At 40.6% G+C, this 24,586-nt stretch overlaps 3 protein-coding genes across 11 annotated transcripts in view; all 3 read left to right on the top strand.

Moving 5' to 3' along the window:
• map4k2 (mitogen-activated protein kinase kinase kinase kinase 2) overlaps positions 1–12,830 on the top strand; it is a 32,183-nt gene extending 19,353 nt beyond the window's left edge. For 2 of the 6 annotated variants that reach the window (XM_034615334.1, XM_034615335.1), the window contains exons 16-32: positions 1,025–1,063; positions 1,516–1,549; positions 3,860–4,016; positions 4,130–4,311; positions 4,544–4,585; positions 5,267–5,351; positions 5,828–5,907; positions 7,031–7,091; positions 7,183–7,306; positions 7,409–7,467; positions 7,565–7,668; positions 8,859–9,036; positions 9,133–9,201; positions 9,301–9,387; positions 9,472–9,542; positions 9,652–9,707; positions 10,934–12,830. In XM_034615334.1, coding sequence (XP_034471225.1) covers positions 1,025–1,063; positions 1,516–1,549; positions 3,860–4,016; positions 4,130–4,311; positions 4,544–4,585; positions 5,267–5,351; positions 5,828–5,907; positions 7,031–7,091; positions 7,183–7,306; positions 7,409–7,467; positions 7,565–7,668; positions 8,859–9,036; positions 9,133–9,201; positions 9,301–9,387; positions 9,472–9,542; positions 9,652–9,707; positions 10,934–11,021 — 1,516 coding nt within the window. In that variant the 3' untranslated portion in view covers positions 11,022–12,830. Of the gene's footprint in view, positions 1–1,024; positions 1,064–1,515; positions 1,550–3,859; positions 4,017–4,129; positions 4,312–4,543; positions 4,586–5,266; positions 5,352–5,827; positions 5,908–7,030; positions 7,092–7,182; positions 7,307–7,408; positions 7,468–7,564; positions 7,669–8,858; positions 9,037–9,132; positions 9,206–9,300; positions 9,388–9,471; positions 9,543–9,651; positions 9,708–10,933 lie in introns of all 6 variants that reach the window. The other 4 variants (XM_034615336.1, XM_034615337.1, XR_004616976.1 and 1 more) reach the window with 3 other exon arrangements.
• Positions 12,831–14,345: 1,515 nt separating this feature from the next.
• LOC117779287 (RNA-binding protein 4.1-like) lies at positions 14,346–21,415 on the top strand. Of its 3 annotated transcripts, none has more exons than XM_034615344.1 (4): positions 14,346–14,461; positions 15,377–15,806; positions 16,162–16,922; positions 21,289–21,415. In XM_034615344.1, exons 2-3 carry the CDS (start codon positions 15,395–15,397, stop codon positions 16,905–16,907), a joined length of 1,158 nt encoding a protein of 385 aa, XP_034471235.1. In that variant the 5' UTR covers positions 14,346–14,461; positions 15,377–15,394; the 3' UTR covers positions 16,908–16,922; positions 21,289–21,415. The 3 variants fall into 3 exon arrangements, with proteins under 3 accessions (XP_034471235.1, XP_034471234.1, XP_034471233.1); XM_034615343.1 differs by lacking the exon at positions 21,289–21,415 and adding an exon at positions 17,120–17,384; XM_034615342.1 differs by lacking the exon at positions 21,289–21,415 and having other exon boundaries at positions 16,162–17,384.
• On the top strand, positions 19,606–24,114 carry LOC117779286 (RNA-binding protein 4.1-like). 2 transcript variants are annotated; one of them, XM_034615339.1, is made up of 3 exons: positions 19,617–19,929; positions 21,289–21,712; positions 22,908–24,114. In XM_034615339.1, exons 2-3 carry the CDS (start codon positions 21,307–21,309, stop codon positions 23,759–23,761), a joined length of 1,260 nt encoding a protein of 419 aa, XP_034471230.1. In that variant the 5' UTR covers positions 19,617–19,929; positions 21,289–21,306; the 3' UTR covers positions 23,762–24,114. The 2 variants fall into 2 exon arrangements, with proteins under 2 accessions (XP_034471231.1, XP_034471230.1); XM_034615340.1 differs by lacking the exon at positions 22,908–24,114 and having other exon boundaries at positions 19,606–19,929; positions 21,289–22,416.
• The last annotated feature ends 472 nt before the right edge of the window (positions 24,115–24,586 follow it).

The raw sequence follows: 24,586 nt of genomic DNA on the forward strand, positions 1-24,586 counted from the left end.
TACCTCAGGGTACAGGGGGGGGACAGGTATTTTTTGAAATGTATAAATCAAGATAATAATGCACTTTATTACCACTTTATTTGTCATTAAAATGGAAATCAACACACATATATACGATTATAGAATAGTGTGGGTCAGTACCAGTGAACTTGCAGCAACAAAAAGCCGACAGCACCGAACACGCCTCCCTCTCAAAACTTGCGTAAGTTATAATGTCTGAACAACATAACTGAGAGCATGTGATAACTGGTTAGCATTCGAGAAGCGAAGTCAAAATTAGATATCTGAGATTGCTACTTGCAAACTCGACCAAAAACCTTTTGAAACAAAGAGACTCCAACTACACGCTGAATTGTTTCAGGGTTTTAAAGCCTTAATTAGAGTCGACAGTCGGAAAATGACACAAAACCAAAGTTCCACCGCTGGAGCCGGATCAGGAACATTGTGGTCTCAGCCACACTGCCTGAGAACAATGAGGTCATGTCCTCACTATTCTGGGGGATGTTGCCATGTCCAAGTTTTATGTCAAGTTTTAGGTCTTTGGTTTTTAGTGTGACGTTTCAAGTGGTTCTTGTGGAAGTCTAACTGTGTTTTAGTTTGGGGGGAAGGTGCCACATCTGATTGATAGAATAAAACTAAAAGTGTGTGATAGACTTTGGCCTTCAACTGTGCTTCTATATTCACATTTTTGGGAACACGTGTGTCCCAAGTTTGATATAAATAGAAACATCAGTCATTTTCGATTTTATCTGGCAACAGCCCTTCTCAGAGATGAATCTAGTGAGTATAATGTTCTATTTAGTGACAGTAGGATGGCCAAAACAGGAGTTTATTACAAACCAGAATTATAATATAATAATGTGGCACATAGCAACAGCAGATTGAGCTTTTTGATTCTGTTCGTGTATCAGCATGATTATCGGGCTTCAGGAACCGATAGGAGTCGACCTCTGGTTCCTTCCCTCCCATTGTTATGGGCCATTCAGGCCCGTAGTCAGATAAACACCAGGTCTTCCTGTTGCAGGAGCCTGTTGGAATGTGTGGAGCAAGCTCTGCAGCTGAGGTAGGCCACGTCCATCACCTCCAGCATCTCCTAACAGCAGTGTCCCGCCGTCCCTCTTCAATTTACCTGAAATCAGCTGCTTGTGATGATTGATTTTGTTTTTTATCATGTAAATATCAGCTAACGGCAACATCTTTGACATAGTCAGAGGGTTTGTGTTCGTCCTCTGCTAATCCCATCCCCAGACCCCCCCCCCCCCAGTCCTGCGAATTCAGCACAAACCCTCTGGCTCTCAGCTTTTTGGGCTTTTGTCTGCCTCTTTTTTTGTTTGTTTGTTTGTTTGCGGTGTTTCATGTCGATTTTTGTGTATGTGCTGCTGTTACCCTGCCCTCCGCCTCCTCAGCATCTGCCTTTGTTGTCCATCTTGTTGTCATGACGATGTTCTCTGTACATGACTTGATTTTTTAGATTTCAGAGTCTGATCACAACCTTGTCGCTCCATTGTCTTTCAGAAGTTTAACCATTAAGAGGGCGCCATCTACTGACGTAAGTGGGAACCACTGTTGCTATAAACTGGAGTTGTGTTATACTCTCATGTTTAGTCCAAAGTTTCAATGTATCCACCTAAAAAAAACAATTACAACACACAGACAGATTAGATACAAGTACCATAGACAGATTTTACCCATTGACTCAACAATAGAAGAGCAGCATTAAAGCTTTTGTGAAAATAGTGCATTTGTACTGAACAACTGAAACAACAGATCTCAGCATCTGTCTTGTTTCTTTCACTTTAACGTCTTTATTATGTCTTCATTGATCATTCACAGATGTAGAATATATTATATTTAGCTGGATTTCTCAGTTCACGATTAGAAACAACTTATCTTAATTCATTTTTTGTTCAATATGATATGTATTCACTGTACTCAGGTATAATTTTATATCTTAACATCCTTGCTTTGGGGCAGTCACTAAGTTTTGGCTTGCTTGGTCCCCTTTCAGAAATGCAGCTACTTCCTGAGTAAATTACTTTGCTTTGTGTTTTAATCTACAACCCCCCCCCCCCCCCACACACACACAATCTAACTCTGGTTTTAGCCAGAAGCTCTCTGTATAGATCTTGTAGACATTGTGAAATCCTTTAAACCTGCTCAATGATAGTTAATGGTCCCACTTACTTTTGTTTTATTTGACTAGAAATGTCTCATTTTACTTTTTAATTATAGTTCCTTGTGTTGCAGTCCTGTTTAATCGTGCAAAGCACTTTGTGACTTTGTTTTATAAAACCGCTGTATAAATAAAGTGTTGCTGCTGCAGAAAAACAATAAAAGTACGTACAGTGCGTATTATTTAAATGAGTAAAATTACGATTTTTATACTTCCATCTTCAAACAATGTTCTTTCTTCTTGAAAGGACAGGCAAACTAACATACTAATAACATTATAACATGGTGTACAGTGGATATAAAAAAGTCTACACACCCATGTTAAAATGCCAGGTTGTTATGATGTAGAAGAAACACCACTAAGACGTCAGACATTTTTCCATCGTTAATGTGACCTTATCATCTGTACAATTCAATTGAAAAACAAACTGAAATCTTTTAGGGGGAAAAACTCCAAAAACTTTTATAGCATGGTCACATTAGTGTGCACACCCTCTTATAATTGGGGATGTGGCTGTGTTCAGAATTAACCCCTCCCATTCAAACTCATGCAAAATAGCAGTAAGTTCTAGTAGGATTTTCCTGACATTTATTTAGTTGCATCTTACAGCAGAAGCCATGGTCCGCAAAGAGCTTACAAAGCATCAAAGGGATCTCATTGTTGAAAGGTATCAGTCAGGTGAAGAAAGATTTCCAAGGCATTAGATATATCATGCAACACAGAGAAGACCGTCATCAATAAGTAGAGAAAATTACCAAGAACTGGACGTCACTCCAAAATTGTTGGAAAGACAAGGGGAGGAGGCTGCAGGTCTTTCTCACATATTCTTCTTTTGTCTGGTTTATGGAGTAAGGTGGCAAGACACAAGCCTTTTCTTACACATTTTGTCACAAGTCTCCCAAAAGCATGTGAGAAAACATGTTCTGGTTTGATGAGACCCAGGTCTAACCTTTTGGCCTTGATTCCAAAAGATATGTTTGTGCACATCACCAGAAGAACATCCCCCCAAGGTGAAGCGTGGTGGTGGCATTAGCAGCATCTTGCTTTGGGGCTGTTTTCTTTCTGATGAAACTAGGGCTGTATAAGTCAAGGTGGAGGGAATTATGAAAAGTTCCAAATACCAGTCAAAAGCTGAAGATGAAGAGGGATTTTACCTTTCAGCATACTTCCAAATCAACAAGATAATGGCTTAACCAGAAGAAGATTAAAGATTTGGAATGGCCCAGTCAGAGCCCAGACCTGAATCCAATTGGAAAATCTGTGGGGTGACCTGAGGAGGGCTGTGCACAGGAGATGCCCTCACAGGTCTGACAGGTTTGGAGCCTTTTCTCAGGGAAGAGTGGGCAAAGATTGCTGAGTCAAGATGTGTCATGCGGGCAGACTCCGAGCCAAAAAGACTGAATGCTGTCATAAACTCAAAAGGTGCATCAACAGAGTATTAGTTTAAGGGAGTGCACACTCATGCAACCACAGCATTATAGTTTGTTATTTGTATTTTACCCCCTAAAAGATTTCCGGTGTTTTTCAATTGAATTGTACAGGTTATAGGTCACATCAAAGGCATGATTTATCTTGATCTCATTTTTTTACATAACAAAAACCTGGCATTTTAACAGGGGTGTGTGGATGTTTTATATCCACGTTATCTCCTCAGTGTGAGTCACGTGTTTGCTTGTTGTTGTTTAGGGAGGTAAGAAGAGTGGCCTTTTCAATCCGACTACAGCGTCCCTGCCGGCCTTCAGCTCTTTAACTCCCACCACAGATGACAGGGACCTGACGCTGAGACCGAGCTGCACACTTGGCCCTGACGCCGCCATCGTCACTGACCCCCCCTCCACTACAGGTACGACACACTGCTCCGTTAAGGGATCGTGTTCTATCCCCAACATGTCTGATTTTCAGTAACTAAGAAAAGCTTTGTGGGTCCAAAAATGTTACTTTTTCTTGTTAAATAAGTCTTGGCTAGGTGCTCGGCCACACAGGACATCAGACAGCGCTGCAGGGACCCATGTCTGCCTGTGGGGGACGATGTAACAGCAGAAAAGAGGAGGGCTACCAATGTTTCTCCTTCGAGACAAGAGACACCACTGTCACCTGAATGGAGCACACTAAGGAAAAAAACGCTCTCAGAGAACTCTGTGAGTTCCGACCAAACACCTGCGCCTTCCTAACAGAAGCAAATATCAATAAGCTTGTGTGATTTGCTAACCGAATAACTTCCTAATGACTTCATGATTTTCCTTTTAAAAAGTCTGTGTGTCTGTAAGATGAAAAAAATCATGCAACCAAAGATGTCGATTTTTTTGTGTTTGATGGACGGTCTCTATCCTCCCCTTTGTTTTGTCCCGTGTAACCCCTTGACATTTCTAGAGGGCTGATTGTCATGGACTTCCTCCTACCCCTCAAGTCCATGTAAGTGTGAAATCTAACAGCATGCCACCTACACTGAAACTTGACCAAAGACAATGCTCCGGTGACTAACAAGACAAATTTTGCATGGCGAGATATGAGTTGCACTTTGAAAAGTTTCAGACCTGGTATTACGGGGAAGTTCAAGTCTGAACCCACCCAGATACGTCCTCAATCCGTCCTGAGATCCGATCGTTCAGACCTCATTTGGAGATAGTCTGGGACGCATGTGGCCACATTCTTTTAGTTGTGTCAACGCAAATGTGTCCCGGGGGGGCAACATTGAAGCGCCACCAAGTGAGCTGACGTCCTCTGACCTGCTGCGGCTTCACGATGAATCAAAGTGTTTTCACTCTCCTCTCTGTGTGCATATGTTGTTTTGTTATTGACCACTGACACAATATCAACACTGACCACCACTTAAGGATTGGATCTCTCTCTCTCTCTCTCTCTCTGCTGATATTTTAATGGCTGCACCCTAATTTTTCCATTCAATTCCACAAATATATATACAAATTCATACACATCACACACACACACAACCTCAGCATCGAGTTTCTGAAGTCAGGAATATGCTAAGTATCCAACTGCAACTTGTTTGAAGGGATGCCAATACCAATAATCCAAGTGTCCCTGTTAGCATGGCAGACCATGAGTGATTGATTTACTGTGCTGCCTCTGTAGATGGGAGCCTGCTTCTCCAAAGTCTTCAATGGTTGTCCTCTTCAAATCCACTGTGCTGTCACCTGGATTTTACCCAAGACAAGAGGTAAGACAGTGAGGTCTCCTCAAGTCCCGAAGCTCTGAGGGGGGAGTTTCCTTAGAGCACCACAAGTGTCATGGGAATAATAATAAATATTGAAATATGAATCCATTAATGAATATTTACAAAAACAACACAAGTACAAAAACAACATCTATAAGATCAATGTCAATAAGATCATCATTTCAAAATACATTAATGAATTTATATTTTTATATTTTAATTGAATACATAATTTAATTTGGATTAAGAATACAGATGAATAAAGGCTACTTCCTGCTCTTGTAAACAAATTCATGAATGCCTATATTTATCATTCAATTAGTCATTAATTCAATATTTTCATTTTGGTGACACTTATGATCCTCCATAAGAAATCACATCAACTGTACAAATTACACCACATGTATGGGATTGTCTTGTTTTATTGTGCAGTAAAAACTTGAATTGTTGTCCCTTTGATAAACACCTTTACTTCTCAGATCAGTACCTTATTCTCGGGGCAGAGGAAGGCATCTACACCCTGAACCTCAATGAACTTCATGAGGACACACTAGAGAAGGTAAGACAGGCACAGACACATGTATTTAAAATATACTGTAATACACTTTAATATAGTTCAGTTCAAATTAGTAACTTGAGTGGTTCTTTGTCATTGGACACTGTGTTGGAGCAAAAGATGGTTCAAGTGTTCTGGGCTCCATTTTGTCCAAGGATCAGAAGAAGCTCGGGCTGATTGAGGAACCTAAGAGAAGGGGGGCAGAGATTATTTAAAAAAAAAAGAAATAAACGTTTTTTAAAAAGTAAAAATGTATTGACCAAAAGATAAACAGTGATATTGTGAGTCAAATAATATGACATTTGAATGGTAAACTAAATCACAAAATATATTCACAATAAATTACATTTCATCCTTGTACTTGTACTCATTCTCATTTGTTTCACTATAAGTCTGAAGAAATGAACCTTATCAAAAGTTAAATCAGGAAGACTGACTTCATGCCTGTTAAGTGGGGGTGGGAATCGCAGGGTAACTCACAATATGATACGATACGTGATACATGGCCTGTGATAACAATAATATCCCCATACAGTTATTCTCCTATAACCGATATACTGCAAGACAATCATATAAAGATACGTCACGATATCTGTTTATTGAAGAAGAATACAAAGCCAACTGAAAAGGTAAAGTGCAGGATTTGTTTGCAGATTTTGATGCAAGCTGAGATGAAACAATGTACAAAATAAAGTGCATAAAGCTTTATCTTAGTACCTCTTTAGTTTTTTACAAGCACACTTTAAGTTGTCAATATCCACATGTGTCATCAATTCAATTTAAAATAGCCATAAACTGGCAAAAGTCAAAACTATATATATAAAACTAAATAACAAAATAGAGATATCTCATGAGTCAGGTAGACAACATATTGACGTATTGATATTTTGTCCCACCTCTCTTAAGTCACATACAAAGTTCCTGCTATCTTGAGGCTCGCTCTCTCTTCATCCAATCACAGCCTGACACACTGGCCTTGAGCCAATCACCACTAAACTGTCAAAGTTTAAAATGTTCTCCAACCCTCCTGTCATCTGGCTTTCATTCAGCATTGTTGGGATATAAAGATGTATGTAGTGTTTTCACAATAAAAGTCCACTGATTGGGCTTTGCTCTCTTCCCACAGCTTCTGCCTCAGCGCTGCACGTGGCTGTATGTAATGAACAATGTGCTGATGTCCGTCTCAGGTAACAAATCCCATCAACATGTGTTTTTTCCACCAGAGAACACAGAGTTCTGTATTCCATCCGTCGCTCTAATAAAATCTCCGTCCCGCAGGGAAGTCGTCGCAGCTTTATTCCCACAGTCTGACGGCTCTGTTTGAACAGGGGGGACATGTGCAGAAGAAGCACAGCAGTCTGTCACTGAGCACAAACCGCTTCACTGAGAGGATCAGCACCAGGTAGGGCAGGACGCTAGTTACACGTTGGATTTGTTTTAAAGTATAGAGTATAGTGGTAGTGCTGCAGAGACAGCTAACAGCGTGTTATCTCTGGATCCACAGAAAATTTGCCATATCTGTGAAGATTCCCGACACTAAAGGCTGTAGGACATGTAGCGTAGGTAAGTGAGGCCCAATTTACTCAGTAATAACTGACTTGCTAATAGATTATTCAGTAATAACAAATACTGACTCCTCCGATTTTTCTCCTTCTCTCAGCAAGAAACCCGTACACAGACAGTACGTTTCTGTGTGGGGCTGTTCCGTCCGGCCTGGTTCTGCTGCTGTGGTATGAGCCTCTCCAGAAGTTCATGCATCTAAAGGTTTGTACTGACATGAATTAGAGCTTTGTGTATTTCCATTATTGGGGAAGTTATGTAGTATTCATGACCTCCGCCAACGAGGTTATGTTTTTGTTGCCGTTTGTGTGTCTGTTAGCAGGATTACGCAAAACCTACCAGACAGATCTCACCACAGAAGTTGGTGGAATAGGATGTCAAATGGGTCAGGGAAGAATTAATAAAATGTTGGTTTGAATTTAGATCAAGAAGCGGATTCATAGCTATTTTTTTTTTACTTTCTGTAACATTGTGAGATCATTTTCACAGTATTTAAGTCAGTGTGTGTGTTTTTAAATGCAATGCAATTAGTTGACATGTGGCTGCAGTCTCTGTGACTATCATTTAAATAAAATAAAGGAAACGGACATCCATAAATCCATCTATTAAAACATAAGATGTGAAGGATGTTTGAACAACATATACTGAACAGCTTTTAATATAGACTTTTATTTTCTTGAAAATGCTAATTGTCTTATTTTTTACAATTAACCAATCACCTAAAAGGTAATATGCATTGAACAGTGGTTGGAAACATCACAGTTTTTTTCTCTCACATGCTACTTTTCTTGGTATATATATATATATATATATATTTGATGTTTTGTCTATAATAAACCATAAACCTTATTCTGCTCACATGACTGATTTAGCCTCAGTCTGGGAGGTTTGTTCAAGTCAAGCTTTTTACAGTAATCCCTGCTTTTCTACTCTTTGTAAGACACCATTCTGCTCTGGTCCACCTTAAAGACATTTTAAAAAATGTTGATTAAAATTCCACAAAAAAACAGCTTTCATCCAGGCCCATTTTGATTGGTTTTTGTGTTTTATTGTCCCAGAATATAACTATACAGTTTGACCCACTGAAAATCACTGATTGTATTGCTTGTGCTGTAAAGCGCTTTGAGTGGTCACCAAGACTAGAAAAGTGCTATATAAGTACATTTATCAGTGTGTTAGTGGTGCTTATGCCCAGAGAGTTTACACAACACTACACACAACACAACACAATTAAAGTACTGTTTGTGTGAATATTTTCATACAAATTTCCAGGTAAAACACTGAATATTTGCTGTGTCATGTCATACTTGCCAGGTTTACCTGTATCTAAGAAGTATCTCCCCTCAGAACATTGTTATGATTATATAACTTGACTGTTCTTGCTCCACCTGCAGCACATCGCGATGAAGCTGCCCGACTCTCTGCCAGTGTTTGAGCTGCTGGTGTTGGTAACAGATGAGTTCCCTCAGCTGTGTGTTGGAGTGCGAGAGTGCAGTAACGGGAAACCCCCGACCAGCCAGCAGCTCCAGTTTGATATCATAGAGCTGAACGGCACCCCGGTCTCCGTACCAGGTAGGACCGACTGCTGTGCCCCCTCCACCGCAGCTGATGCAGCTCAGCTCAAAGGTGAAAGTCAATTCTCCTCTGTGTCTCTCTGTGCGTCTGCAGACAGTGGAGCGCTGAGGGCGGAGCAGGTGACCCAACTGGACAGAGACACCGTCCTCATCGCAGTAGAAAGTAAGTCCCGTCCATCTCAATGCATCTTCGAAACCCTCCAGCCGTCTCTCGCGCCGACTCTTAATCCACCGTGACTGAATGTTAATGCTCATTGGACAGAAACTGTTCGGATCGTGAACCTGCGGGGTCTCCCATCCAAAGAGCTGGCTGCTGAAATGGTCTTCGACTTCCCCATCGAAACACTAGGTAGAAATCAACATGTGTAAAAACGCAGTGAGTGAGACTTGGTGTTGCTGCGAACACTCGGGTGACGTGATGTGTTTTTCACAGTCTGCTTACAGGACAGTGTGCTGGCCTTCTGGAAACATGGCCTCAAAGGGAAGAGTTTTCAGTCAAATGAGGTGAGTACATCCAGGATTAATGTGAGGCTCTGACTCGTCGGATGCCCTGTGTTTGTCACTCACTCAAATGTGCACTGCCTTGTCTATGAACTTTCACCTTCATCTGCAGGTAACACAAGAAATTACAGATGAGAGCCGAGTCTTCAGAGTTCTGGGAACAAGCAGGTACGTCCACAGTAATCGGACAATATCAGTGTCATTCTCTGTGGAGGGCAGTTAGAAAGTAGTAATAATGGCAGTAGTACTGGTAATAATAGGAGTAGTAGTAATGTTTTTGGTAGTAGTGTTACCAGTAGTACTATTAGACATAGTAGCTATGAGGGTAGCAGTACTTGCATGGGTAGTAGAAGCCTTGGTAGGAAAAATAGTGGTAGTATAGCAGTAGTATTAATATTAGAGATAGTAGTAATAGTATAAATAGTTATATTAATACATGCATTAGTGATAGTAGAATTGATGTTAGTGATCGTAGTGTAATACTAGTACAGAGTAAGTAAAAGGAAAAGCAGTGTTGATATTAATAACTCGGTAGTATCAATAGTATCAGTGTTTATGATAATATTGACAGCACAAATAGTGTTAGTATCAAGAGAAGTGCATGGCAGGTGTATTCATAGTACTAGTGGGAGTGATATTATTACCAGTCGTAGTGGTAGCAATGTCAAAAGTATTTAAAGCAGTATTGGTAGTAGATTATATATATAGAGAGTATTTTTAGGGGAACTAACTGCAGTTATACCAGAAACAGAAGCAGTAGCAGTGACTGAATTAATTAGTGACAGTTTTACCAGAATGATTCATATTTTAACTGTTATTAGTAGTAGTAGAGCCTGACAGATTTGTATCGGTTGGTTAATTGAATTGGTCAATATGAGCCTTCCACAGACATTTAGGTATCAACATTTATGTTTGCTTGTATGAAATCTTTTAGTTCACAGAGCAAGTAATGCAGAAAAGATGTGCATTTATAATTTGTTGGATTTGTTTTTTTTCTTATTTATAGTTATCTATTATAAAGTTATGATTAAACGGTAAAATTAAACTGTAAAATACATCATGGACATAGTAATAATGATGGTAGTAATGTGTGTGTGTGTGTGTGTGTGTATCGGTATCTGAAATTTTCTACTCCCTTATATTGGTATCACCTTATTGGTATTGCCATGTAGCTTTAAAAATCCACATGTGGCTCTAATTGATATTAATCAATAGGGATAGTAGTATACAACAAAGAATAAGGTGTACAACATGATTGAGACATAATAAATCATAAAGGTAATTAAATGAATTAATCAACAGTAATGCGAATAAGAATTACATGGTAACCCTGGATATTTTGAGTCATGCTGTGTGGATGAGTGTTGAGATTTCTCTCCCCTCTCTATGTACAGGGACATAATCCTGCATAGCACACCCACTGATGACCCGTCAGCACTGAGCAACCTGTACATCCTCACTGGACATGAGAGCAGCTACTGAGAGGAGCCGGGTCGTCTTCTACAAAAGAAGCTGTAGCAAGACACCGGCACCGAGTGATCCCACCAACTCTCTGCTGTGACGGACGGATACATGAGCATGGGATGTATGTTGCCCGCACAGATTCAAACTCTTTTTTTTGTCGGGCAACAAGACTGTAAAAAGACTAAGAGACTTGTCAACAAGCTAAGTGACTTTCTAACTCTTGAGTGTCCTAATTAAAGCTGCAAAAGCCAAGATTTTCATGTTAAAATAATCCACCCTCCCAGCCTTGGTCACAGTGTGGCTGCTACAGGTCCATTCCATAGATCTCCTGCTGTCGATGCGGAACCATAGACCAGAAAAACATGGACATAACATTTGTGACATCACGCACAATCTTCTGAAAATGATGTTGAAGCTTTCATTTGCGTTTGCTTTCGTCTTTGTCGGCTCCTGGAACCGCCTGAGAGGTACTGAGGAGGGACGATGAGTGTGATAGACTGGGACTCCTGTCAATCAATTACATGAATAAACCTTGATACCCACATTAACACACAGTCATTCATATATTTGCCAGTGGAAGGTGTGATGGAATTTTAAAAAAACATTCCTAGGGATTTCTGTGGAGTCTGAGAGCATAGTGGCCATTGCTGATACTGCAGCTTAAAGCAACAACATGCAACTATGTACCTTTTCTTAACAGCTCCAAAATTTGAATAGCACAATGACCTGCAAGGAGAATTATAATTATTTTATTCCCAACCCGTGGCACGAAGCCCTGTTCTTGCTTTATGGAGCAGTGTTGAGCAGGTAGATAATCAGAAGCTTCAACTGGCCGGAATCAGGCCCCACTGGAGATCCGTTAAAAAGACTTAGAAGTCATAAAACTAGGAATCATGTCTGATATTCAACAGAGGGAAGTTTAAATTATCAATAATTGTAAACAGAGTTCATCAATTTTGGTTCCAAAGCTTGTGATCATAAGGAATATCTATATAAAAACAGCTCAGACTTAGTGGCCGACAGAATGAGTTACCACCTGTGGCTATAGAGGGCGCTGTTGTTCAGCAAAAGTTGCATATGTTGTTTTTGCTGAACAACAGCGCCCTCTTTGTTAGTACATTGCTTAAATCATCTGGACTCGGGCTTCACTACTGGGCCATTGGGTTTGCCTTATATATTTTTGTCTCGCATATTTTTCTCCACACTGTTTGTACTCATGTCTTGTCGGAACTTCCAACTTGTAAATACTGTTCATGTCAACATCCGTGTCATGATTAAACCTGGGAAACTCAATATATTCAAGGGAAATCCAGAGTTTGTCGGTAAATGTAATTAAACCTAGATTTATAAACAGGTCATAAACATGGAAATCTTTATCCGTCTCTAGCATTCATCAAATATGACATGACTGAGGCAAGATATTTTATTCTTATTTTATTCTCCCTCAACCGTAAGTCCTGATCAAAAACCTGTGATGAGAGAATCAAACACTGACTTGATGAGTGGAAACCCTCAACAGGAAATGAAAGTATGTGGTTGAGGCAAGCCGAAGTTAAAGGGCCATTCCGTTGCAGTAAGTCCCCCATGGGTGTCAAACACAGCTTTAACCCATGACCTGTGATGTCACTCCTCCAACACTATTAATAATTCAACTTACACATAAGGTAAATGTACATTGGATTCAAATGGGTGCCATATAAACTGAATACAAACAGTGATTCCAAAATGTAAATTCCACTACATTAGTATTGTGTGTGATGATATTTAAGTTATTTATGGGAAGACAACTGTATGAGTAACACTCACCTTTCGCTGACAGATACTTGAAGGACATAATACGAATATGGTAATTAGTTTTTTCCCATTTTTTAATTGTTATTCTGTATAAGTTCTATGTAGGTTGTATAACAATACTGTATCTTACACAATGGAGAGATTGTAATATGAAAATAAAGATTTTAATAAACTTTAAAGCTAAAGCAGCTTTAGATACAGTGGCTTCAGAAACTATTCAGACCATTTCACTTTTTGTGAAGTGATAACGTTGTTTATTTTTGCCCATCATCAATACTTGATTATCATAATGACAACGTCAAAATATATTTTCAGAAAGTTTTGCAAATGTATTTAAAAAATCACTCATTCTGTATTCAGACCCTTAATACAGTACTGGCAGCAGTTATAGCTTCGAGCCAACAGCGTAAGTCTGAAGTTCAGCCCAAAGACTTTATTATACTTTATATATTACTTTTATTTATGTCTCATAGGAAAAGACGATATTTTTTGTCCTGACCTCAGAGTCCTTTTAATGTCATTTTGTAGACTTCAAGCAGATTGTCTTGTGTTTTATATTCCTTTTAGCTGCTTAACCATAAAGGTCGGGTTGATGGAGTGCTGCTGAGATTGTCATCCTTCCGGCAGTTATTTTGTTTTCCTTTCTCTCGAGCTTTTTGGATTTGGAGATACATTTCAGAATGTTATAAAATCTTTTTATGATTAAACAAACAGTTCTGTTTCTTCCTTTTTTTTTATCAAACAGGGAGTTAAACAAGACTGTCCCATTTCTCCATTTCTCTTTATAATAGCAAGAGAAAGGCTTTTTTAAATGTTAGTATAGTATATTTTAGTATATATATTTTTTGTATACTTTATTAATAGTTCCAATATTGCTCAGCTGAAGGTATTGGAAGAGTAAGTTGGCATTGGTGGCTGTGGCTCCTCCAAGGTATCCAAAATACTGCACCCCAAGCTTGTAACTTGTACAATAAACTACTACAACAACACAACGGGAGGTCTGGAAGGGGATGGGAAACATCACAGTGTGCAACAAGAAGAACAGCAGCACAGCCGATGGAGATGTGGTGAAGGCCAGTTCAACCGCTTCTTCAATAGTTTCGATAGCCCTGCTGTCGGCGAAATGAGAGTGACTAAATGCATTAATCATGTTACTAGGCTGCCAGACTGTCAACATTACTGCATATGCTTGTCTTTATTTGATTTTATATTCTTAGATCTATATTTTTATATTTTATGTTTTATCCTTGCTTTCCCTTTAAAAAATAAATAAAAATACTCTTACATCTGCTGTACCACAATTTACAGGCTAATGCACTACAATATCTATCTATCTATCTATCTATCTATCTATCTATCTATCTATCTATCTATCTATCTATCTTCTGATGCCTGGGAAATTATAACAATATTTTAGTGTCACTTCTGTTGTGTCTCCTTTGTGACATGTATCTAGCTGCACTTGTTCCTTATTTGTAAAAAAGTATCTTCATTTAATTGCCAAATTGTTTGTGGGCTACATTTTAAGTGCCACTAGGTGGCGGTAGAGCGCCTTGACGCTGGTTGCCTACAGCATAAATCTAGAAAAAAAAAGGGAAGAAGAAACGGCAGCAACGCCATTTCACTTTTCATTCATTTGTGTCGAGGCCTACGTCGGTTTACTGGTGAGATAGAGATTTATGCTTATTAAATACGGTCAGATAGACTCGAGGAAGTTGATATATGTGACGTTCACCGTGACGTTGTGATAGATGTTCTCGGTAAACATATGGGCTGAGCTGGAGGGCGGATGTTCGCCCGTAACTTGTTAGCAAGCTAGCTAACGTAGTAGCTTCCAGAATACATGCGTCTCCATCAGAGCGCCATTACACTGAAATACTGACGCAGTGCGCAGTGGACACTGTTTACTGAATTTAACAAACAGCGAGACCGGACAAGTTTATCTTTCTAAGTAATGTTAAACACAGCGAAAACACTTAACAGCGTCAGAGTTAGCACAATATGGCTAAGCTAGCTGGTGCAGCTCGCTAGCTTAGCCGTGTTTACGCTACGCTAGCTAACGTCAGAGAGATAATGACGTACTTAGCCAATGTAAAAATACATGTTATGAAGTTGCATACGAATGGACAGCACTTAGCTTATCACAGTAAACATGCAAAACGTATGAAATCTAATGAAACAGCCTTCCAACCAATTCTGCCTCTAATCTAAATTATAATGTTAAGGTCGAAAAAGTGCTTCTACAATATTGTCCAATCCAGTTTTCTCTATTAAGGAAGGTGTAATAACAACTATATATTTTGCTCTGCAGTTCACCGGCCCCATAAAGTACACAATCCAAAATGAACATGTAGTTGTGAAACTGTACAATGTAACACCCGCAGTGGGAGGAGCTCTTGCAAGATTGTTGTGTTTAACTGTATTATTATTGTTTAGCTACAGCACTGGTAGTTGAGTATATTAATTGTATAGCACTAATTCATTGTTCACTGACAGACCTTCACATCCCTTTTACTTAATCACTAATTATTGGTTGTGGTTATACGCTTGTAACTGACGTATCATTTTAAATCCACCAGGACACACCGAACTTCATCATGGTGAAGATTTTTATCGGCAATCTTGCCTGCAACACCACACCCGAGGAGCTGCGTGAACTCTTCGAGAAGTACGGCAAAGTTGCGGAATGTGACATCGTCAAAAATTATGGGTTTGTTCATATGAACAACGTCTCGGAAGCAGAGGTGGCCATTCAGAACCTCCACCAACACCAGTTGCACGGCTGGCGTATGAACGTGGAGATGAGCAAAGGGAGGCCCAAGTCCACCACCAAGCTGCACGTCAGTAACCTTGGCGAAGGCATCACCTGTGATGTTCTGCGGGCAAAGTTTGAAGATTTTGGCTCAGTGGTGGAATGTGACATAGTGAAGGACTATGCATTTATTCACATGGAGCGAGTGGAGGATGCCATGGATGCCATCAGTAAGATGGACAACACAGCCTTTAAAGGTGAACTCTCGGGCAGCGGAACATTTGTTGTCTTTACTGTCTGTAGATTCAAATTTGGATGCTGTTCTGTCGCTGTAGAGCTCTCAGGCCTAGTAAAACGCTCTAGCTCATTTCATTTACACAGAAAGAGAAAGTTTGGATAAACTTTGCCTTCATTGCAGGTGGACTGAAAGTAATCTCTTGTAACTTTGGCACCAGTGACTGGTGAATATAATCATCTGCACATGGCACTAAAGGTTATTTCGCTTCGCCCAGGGATTGCCGGTCAAATGAATTTAACGTGTTTTATAGACGGTAAGAGCCTTTTCGTATCAGAATCCTACGGTCTCATGCGTTTCTTCTCTCTCCCTACAAGGCAAGCTGATGAGCGTACAGCTGTCCACCAGTCGGCTTCGCACTGCCCCGGGAATGGGAGAACATACCGGCTGCTATGTCTGCGGGAAACATGGTCACTGGTCGAAAGACTGTCCAATCGGTCGGAGCGATAGCCACGGTGATGACGAGAGAGGTCACAGCGGCCGGGCCCCCCCACGCGGTCCCCCAGGTTATGGCAGGGGCAGCTACGGAATGGCCCCACCTCCAGGAGCTGATTACATGGGTGGCTCTGCGTATAGTCAGGGTAGTTATGTGGGTGGTATCCCTCCACCCCCTCGTAGGCTCAGTGGCTACGGCTCTGAGCTGGGGGATAGATATGGAGGCAGACCAGCAGGCTCCTATGCTGACAGGTCATCAGCTTATGATCGTGACCGTCTTTATAGCAGTGTTGACTATTATGAGAAGTACAGAGCTCGGCCTTATGGCTCAAGCTATTTCGAGGATCGTCGCATGTCTTATCTCCCCCCTCCCCCACCCCCCCCTTCCTCCCTTTCAAAGCTCTCCTCCGGTGTCGATCCGTACGACCGTCGGCCACCGCCTCCACCTGTAGCGGCCGCTTCAGCTGCTGCTTACTATGCACAAGACCGCAACCCGATCGGACGAGTACCCGTCTCTTCGGCCGGCTACACCTATGAGCGAACACGGCTGTCACCGGTGTCCTCCAGGAGCACCTACGCTACTCCGCGACCCAAGGATCATTATGCGCCACGTTACGCGCCTTACTAAAACCATGGTGCCAAGGTGAGCAACATAGTAAACAAACATGACAGATTATTTGATTTAATGATAAGGGGACATTTTAATGTAAAACATTTCTGCTCGGTGTGCACTGGGATCTGGCTAATTTGTTATGAGGCTGAACCCTTTGAAGCTGTGCTGCATATATTTGGGGCATTAAACCCCCTTTCTGAAAAGGGATTGCTTTGCTCTCTTTGTAGGTCTATTTGTGAACTGCGGGACTTTTCCTTTGCCGTCATATCTTCGATCTACATGATTCCATCTATCTGCGCAATGTGCGGCTAAGCATATGAGATGCGGAAAGTTTGGAAATTGTGTTGGCATCTACAGGGCACCTGAGAGGCCGGTTGCCTGCAGATGAATTGTCCTTTCAGTCACATTCACATATTCTGTTTTCAATAAGGATGATGGTGATTAGAAAACTGCACTGTTAAACATTTATGTTGTATAAAACAATATTTTTTTTCACTTGTTCTGCAGTTTTTCAGCTCAGTTTTTAGCCATGTCTTTTTTTTCTTAACCGTGTTTGTTCCTCACGTAATGCAAATTGTTTAATTGAGCAAATGTGAATTGCTTGGATTTTGTTTATCACTTAAAGAAAGCTGGATTTATACCTCTGTGTAAAGAAGCTGTGCCATACACATGGGCTCTAAGATTACACCATTGGCTACACTATAGTTGGCGTGAATCTCCTCAAAAATTTAAAATACGGCTGGGATGAAGAAACCATGCGGGAACAGCAAGAATTGCGATTGGCTGTGGGATTGAGTTTTTCCCCACATCTTGCTGATTCTGGTGGAGTTTGTAGATGGGGAAGACAACATTATGGCATACGAATGGACTATTATATTATATTATTATTATATAAACACAGCAATCCCATGGAAGAAGTGTCTTTATTCAGTAAGTAGACACATTGAACTCTTTGCATTGACTATAAATCCAGCTGAAGTGTTTTTGTTCCTTTTTAATATCTAAACATTTGACTTTATTTTCTAATTGGGAATCAGGTTAACCCATGTAGTATTATGTATCATTTGCTTGTGGTGCAGTATAGCCTTATCTTACCCCTCAGCACACATCTCATTTGATCCAAGTCAATTATATGGATGTGGATAAAGAGGAAAATTTGTGTAGAATAATCTTAATGTGGTTCGTACTCTCTGACAGCTAAAACCAGTAGTTTTCCCCTGAAAATGTCCATTCATTTTCTACAGAGAAAATGAATGGACAGGGATTCACACTGAAGAAGACAACAGATCATTGAATCCATATCCATGTAACTGACCTGGCTTTGTGTTCATTTAGGAAACATAATAGCACTGTGATTATTTGAGAGAGGTGCTGAGTGAGAAAAAATTGAAGGTAAGAAAAAATAATCTCAAACATTCCAGCCTCTCATTTTTTCAGAGTTGCAATGTGTTCATAAAATATATATATATCTATATATAGATATAGATATATAAATAAAACGAAATAAAAAGGGTGACACCAAAACCAGAATATTGCCTGACAGGCATTGTGCATCAACATAACTGTTTTCTTCCCACTGAAAATAATACACACCCCATCAAAGGTAGGGTTTCAGTGTGGGATGGATGTGTGTTGTATACATATTACAGGTAAAGCAGATACAGAAATGTGAGGCAGGGCTTGGGCTGTACAAGTCACGAGGTACTTTCTTTGTTAAGGGTGCCTTTGTAAGTTTTGAATATAGATGGGTTTGGAGTTTGTATTTTTCTTACTAGCTGTGGAAGTACCAGCATACACGGGAAAAAAACTAAAATGAGTATGATTTTTAATAAAGCCAAAATAATTTTGGTCTTGACATTTTTGTGTTTTTGAAACCCTGTTTGGTGTTGTCTAACTTTGTAGGTGAAGCGGGACTGCTCTTGCACATTGTCTCATTTGGATTTTTTTCGTCATGAAGATCGTAGTTTTACAACTTAATTTTCTCAGTGTTAAATTCAACTCCATCGAGTTTGGGAAATGTGGATGCGTTTGTTTCACAATATCAATAATACGATTCACTATCTTTTCCAGTAATCAAATGAGACACAAGTTGAAACCCATGTTTGTAAGTCATTAAATGAATTATGATGCCACGAGCAGTAGTGCTCTGATGTGGGTCTTCAGTGTTAACCACATTTAATATTGCTTCAAACCATACAGAATTAATACCCATCGCAGAACATATACAGTCCCGCTTGTTACGCTCCCATCTAGGGTAGGAGCGCAGCATAAAAGTATACAAAACCTGGTTCCCTTCCCCCAAAACCAGAACCAAAACACTAACTTATGCAATAAAGTGTGAATTTATTATTTACACAAGTGAAACGTGGTAGTAAACTGAAAGAATTCTTACCCAGGGGGGAGTCCAGGCCAAAACAACAAACAAAAGAAAACTAACTCCACAAAGTGCCATCTAATCAGCCACAGGTCACAGGTCACACTTGTCTGAGAAAGGAAGAAAACATCATAAAACATAAATTTCCCAGACTTTTGTTGTATTATCGTGTAAAGAAATCGAAGGCTATAATTAAACAATAGACATGATGGCAATAATCTAAACTTAATTTCAAGCCATCACAGGTTTTACGGGCACATTTCGTGAATAACTGCAGATGTGACAGTGATAATCTACCAAAAAATAACAAACTCCATGTAACAGATGTCACACTCACTCCAGGTAGAGGCAAGAATGGTTGACATGTAGAATATAAATCTGCCCTCAATAGAAACATCTGGTTCTTCAAAGGCGTTTTTATTTTCTTACAACCAATTATAACAAAGTAGTAACACTGAAGGTGCGTGACCACGACCATGGCTTTGTGGGCACCCGGGTCCGCTTCCTCCACAGAGGAGCTAACAGCTAGCCGCAGCTCTGTGTAGCAGCACTGTGTCTGCCTGGTCACGAGCCGCTAATGTAACGTAGCGTTCGTCATTGGGTGAAGCAGCAGCCGCCATTTCATCCTGCGAGGGGTCCAAGCACACAGTGCAGCTGCTGAAGGTAGGAAATACGGCACCGCGAAATGAATGCAACACAAAAGGCTAGCTTTGCTACCGGAGTTAGCCGGAGCGTTTTTAGTTTGTAGAATGAGCAGGGCCTCTTTCATTCATACGTGCTAAGCTAACGCAGAGATGTACAATGGGCGTGCAGCACATTCAACGTGGGGGAGCGTGTTACGTAACTGGATCACCGAGCGAAGCAGGGATGTTAAGACTTCTGCGCCAAATGTGCGAAGTGAGCCGACTTGGTTAGCTCGCTGCGGCTAATAGAAGCGAGCTGCCCGTGCTGTGAATGGGCAACGTGCGGGCGATGGGTGCGTGATCGTCTGTGTACAGTGACCACAGTTCTCCCAGGGCCTATTGATGTTAGCTACAGATACGTGGTGTTAAAACCGTATGTGGCTCTGCACATGACACTAGTAACGTGCACAATTCAACAAAGCAGCGCACACATGCAGATTCTTCCGTTTTAGGCCAAAGACAAGTGAGGATTTGTTGTTTAAAAAGTTGTTGCCTTTGGATTTAAGGTCCTCGGTACAGAAATCAATGAATCACTCGGCTCCATCCATACTGACCAGTGTCAGTCAGATCCAAATCAACTACACGTTTAATAATATTCACCATTGGCTCATTTGCTCCAGTTACTTGGAGCTGCTAGATGTGTGTACAGGTAAACCAAGTTTAGCAGGAGGAGACCTGCAGGTACATGCAGTGTAAATACAGTTATATCCAAATATATTTGTTTATATACATTCTCCATACCTGGTTTATAACCAGTTGTAAACAAGATATGTACTAAGTGGGGCATGGAATATTGGAAATTACACGTGTCAACCATATGTATGTGTAGATAACACTGGCTTCGAACACGTATCAAACACAGTAAATGTTCAACTTTGTGCATTTGTTTATGCATGCATCCCTTTTTCCTTGTTCTCTCAATGCATGTGCACACCTCTCCAAATTCATTTCGTTTCTATTAACTTAACAGACATGCATGGCATCCTGTTGTGTTATTGTAGGACAGAGCTTGTCACATAGTTATTAAACCATATGTCGAATTATCTATGATTCAGTTAAAAGTGATGTTTTTTTTTAAACCACAAAATAAAAATGACTGTGGATATTGTCACTGTTTAGTGGATATCCATTGTTGGCAGGTTTCATTACATCAAACAACAGATTATGGTTGTGATCGTCTCAATACATATTGCAGAAATGCTTCATGGATTCATTTTAATCCAGGTCCAAATTTTTTATATTTAATTTTTATATTTTAGGCCTAAATTCACTTGTCTATCTCTCGATTGCCTCAGCAGAATTGTGGTACCAATAATCTTGATTTGCTCTCCTTCCTTAGTGACCTGGCGGCTCCAAAATGGTGAAAATATTCATTGGGAACTTGTCAGCTGACACAACATCGGATGAGCTACGCTCTCTCTTCTCCCAGTATGGCAAGATTTCGGAATGTACCATCGTCAAGAACTTTGGCTTCGTGCACATGGAGAACAAATCGGAGGCAGAAGAGGCCATCCGCAACCTCCACCATTATGAGCTAAATGGCCAGCCCATGAATGTAGAATTGAGCCGTGGCAATATAAAAGGATCCACCAAACTACATGTTGGCAACATCGCTTGTACCAACCAGGAGCTGAGGGCTAAGTTTGAAGAGTTTGGTTCCGTGGTGGAGTGTGACATAGTAAAAAACTATGCTTTTGTTCACATGGAGCAAATGGAGGATGCCATGGAGGCCATTAATCATTTAGACAACACAGCTTTTAAAGGTGAACTCTTGGGCTGGGCTTAATGGGGACCTTTCCCTTTATCACATATATATAGTATGAAGAATATTTAATTCTGTTCTTGTGAATTGACAGGTAAGTTGTGGATGTGCTGCAGGTGAGTACAAAGAGAAAGATGAAGGGATATTGGTAAGCTGAAGAAAGTAATGCTGCCCCAAATGCTTCTCATTTTAAAGCTGGTATCCGTAATGTCGTTGGTAATACACGTCTGTTCAGTACATTGTAGATAAACACAAATAGGCACTTACTGCAATTTATGATTTTCCCCACCGGTCAGTTTTATACTAGAAGGAACAAACCATCTCTGTATTTTTACCAATCAAATCTCAGCTGCATCCATTAAGGACAGGATGTGCACCAAAACTGTTTATATTTCATATGGTCAGCATGCACGTGTTTATCGGTGCGGTCATTGATTCGGTGCTCTCTGAAACGTGGACAGATTGTGGCTCAAATGATCATTTCTGCGTCACCCAGATGCAGAAATGATCATTTGAGCTGACAAACTGTTAACTTATTAAAATGTTATCATGAGGAGGTTCGGATGTCAAGCTTGCTCGCACTCTTCTGTGATAATTCAGACGTCTTTGGTGTCGTACTGTGGCAAGAAAGATTTTCTGCATTAAATGATCATAAAATCTGATATCATCTGAGTTACTGAGTACAGAGAAACACAGAGTGCTAAAGCTAATAACAAGAATTCTAATCTTTTTAAAAAATGTTTGTCTTTATTGAACACATCCATTAAACATTCCCAGTGCTGGTGAAAAGGGGAGTGAACTTTTGAATTTAATAACTGGTTGATCGTCCTTTGGCAGCAACCAGCTTACATAATTTTATTTCAAATAGGTTGTGTTGGTTCATTGTAAATGAGTTCACAATGCAGATCATCTCAAAGGGTTTGGTCAGTTCTTGTTAATGAATGAACATCAGTGAAGATACAGTTTTTTACTGCGGGATGCAAATAAAATTTGAAATGTTACGGATTTCAGCTTTAATAACTGGACTGTCTAATTCACCAATCATAGGCCATGTTTTATTGTTACATTGGCGTATAGTGCAGATTTTTTCCTAGACTGATGGATTATGGGACCTTTGTATACCAGACAGGAAATGTCTAATATATTATTTGGAATAAATGCAGGCATAAGTCCTTATTGAGTCTTTTCTTTTTAAGGCAAACTGATGAGCGTGAAGCTTTCGACTAGCCGCCTGCGTACTGCGCCGGGAATGGGAGACAGATCGGGTTGTTATCGTTGCGGGCAGGAAGGCCACTGGTCCAAAGAGTGCCCTCTAGACCAAAATGGCTACCTCAAAAACGGTTCAGAGCCAGAGTCTGATGGATACGATGCCTCGAGATTTGGCGGGCGTGGTCACAACGGTGGTTATCATCCAGACTTCACTGGTGATCCCGATTATGGTGGCGGCTATGCTCCTGTACATGTTTTTTCACGGGGTTCTGGTCACAGCAGCATGGCGGGGTACAGAAGGGGTGCAGGATATGAGAGTGCAATGAGATACGGGCCGCACCCAGGTTATGGCATAAGCGCTGTTGCTGATCATAGCATGGCTCGGATGTATGGCAGCGAGGCGGCATACAGGGGCAACGGCTCACTCTATGGCGCGGTACCAGCCTACCCGATGCGACGGTCGCCTTACGACGAAAGGGATCCGTACGGTGTTGTGGACTACTATGAAAAGTACAGGGCCAATTCTTACGGAGGCAGTTATTTCGAGGATCGCGGCGCCGTCCCCTTGCCTGCTCCATCAACCACCTCCATAGCTATTATTCGGGAACGTCTTCCCCCCTCTAGCCTTGACCCATACGAGTGCCCTCCCCTCCCTCCTCCACCAGCCCCAGTCTCCTCATACTATGCACGTGACCGGAGTCCGATACGGAGAGTCCCTGCCGAGGCAGATGGATACGCATTTGATCGTTCGCGCCTTTCCCCGGTGCTGACCCTCCCAAGAAGCACCGCCTATGAACATCCTCGGGATCCCGGTGCTGAGCGGACAAGATATGCATACTAATCGGTGTCCCATACAGCAAGATAGGATAGCCCAAGTGCAATTGGAATTACTCAAAATTAAATGTTACAGTGTGTCTCATTGGTAATATCAGGGGGAAAGTCAGCCCTGCATATTTGACACGTGTGGGTAGTATGGACAAGGTGACAATAAAGCTTTCCAATTTCCCAACAGCTAGAATCCAGTGGAAATGGTTGAATGCACTCACATTACGCTGTGATCTCATTCCAGCTTATACTACAAAACGCTCAGTTGACCTCCGTTCATCTTCCTATTTACATGTTGTGATATTGGTGCAGTTCTGAAATGGCGTTTAATGTGAAAGTGCAGAGATTGAGTTTTTCTACAACCTGGTTGTTCCATCCATTTGTGATACTGTAAGAACAAAAAAATCTCCCCCCCCCCCCAGATAGTAGCTGTATGTTCATACAATATTTATGATTCATTCATTTAATAAAAACACATCAAATTAATGCATGGTGCATGTTTTAGAGGTGAGTCTTAGGGTTATGTTTATACAATTTTATGAATTCTTTTGAGCAGCATCTTGTGTATTTCTGTCTATTCATTTGTATTGATGTAAGTTTACATTGTTACTGCATATATAAAGCAATGGCAAAAGAAATCTCAATACCTTATGCCTCATCACCTACATTGTTAAATGGGAGGGGTGGGGGTTAAATGTCAAACCTGTACAAATATAGACCTGCACAAAATGAAAAATTATTATACTTTTGTAGTTGGGTGATATGAAACCTATTTGTGAAATTATGTTGAAGAACTTTCCAAGCTGCATTGTGGTCTTGTTTTTTAGTAGTCACATTACTT

Source organism: Hippoglossus hippoglossus, chromosome 18, assembly GCF_009819705.1.
Source record: "Hippoglossus hippoglossus isolate fHipHip1 chromosome 18, fHipHip1.pri, whole genome shotgun sequence".
Lineage (NCBI taxonomy): Eukaryota > Metazoa > Chordata > Actinopteri > Pleuronectiformes > Pleuronectidae > Hippoglossus > Hippoglossus hippoglossus.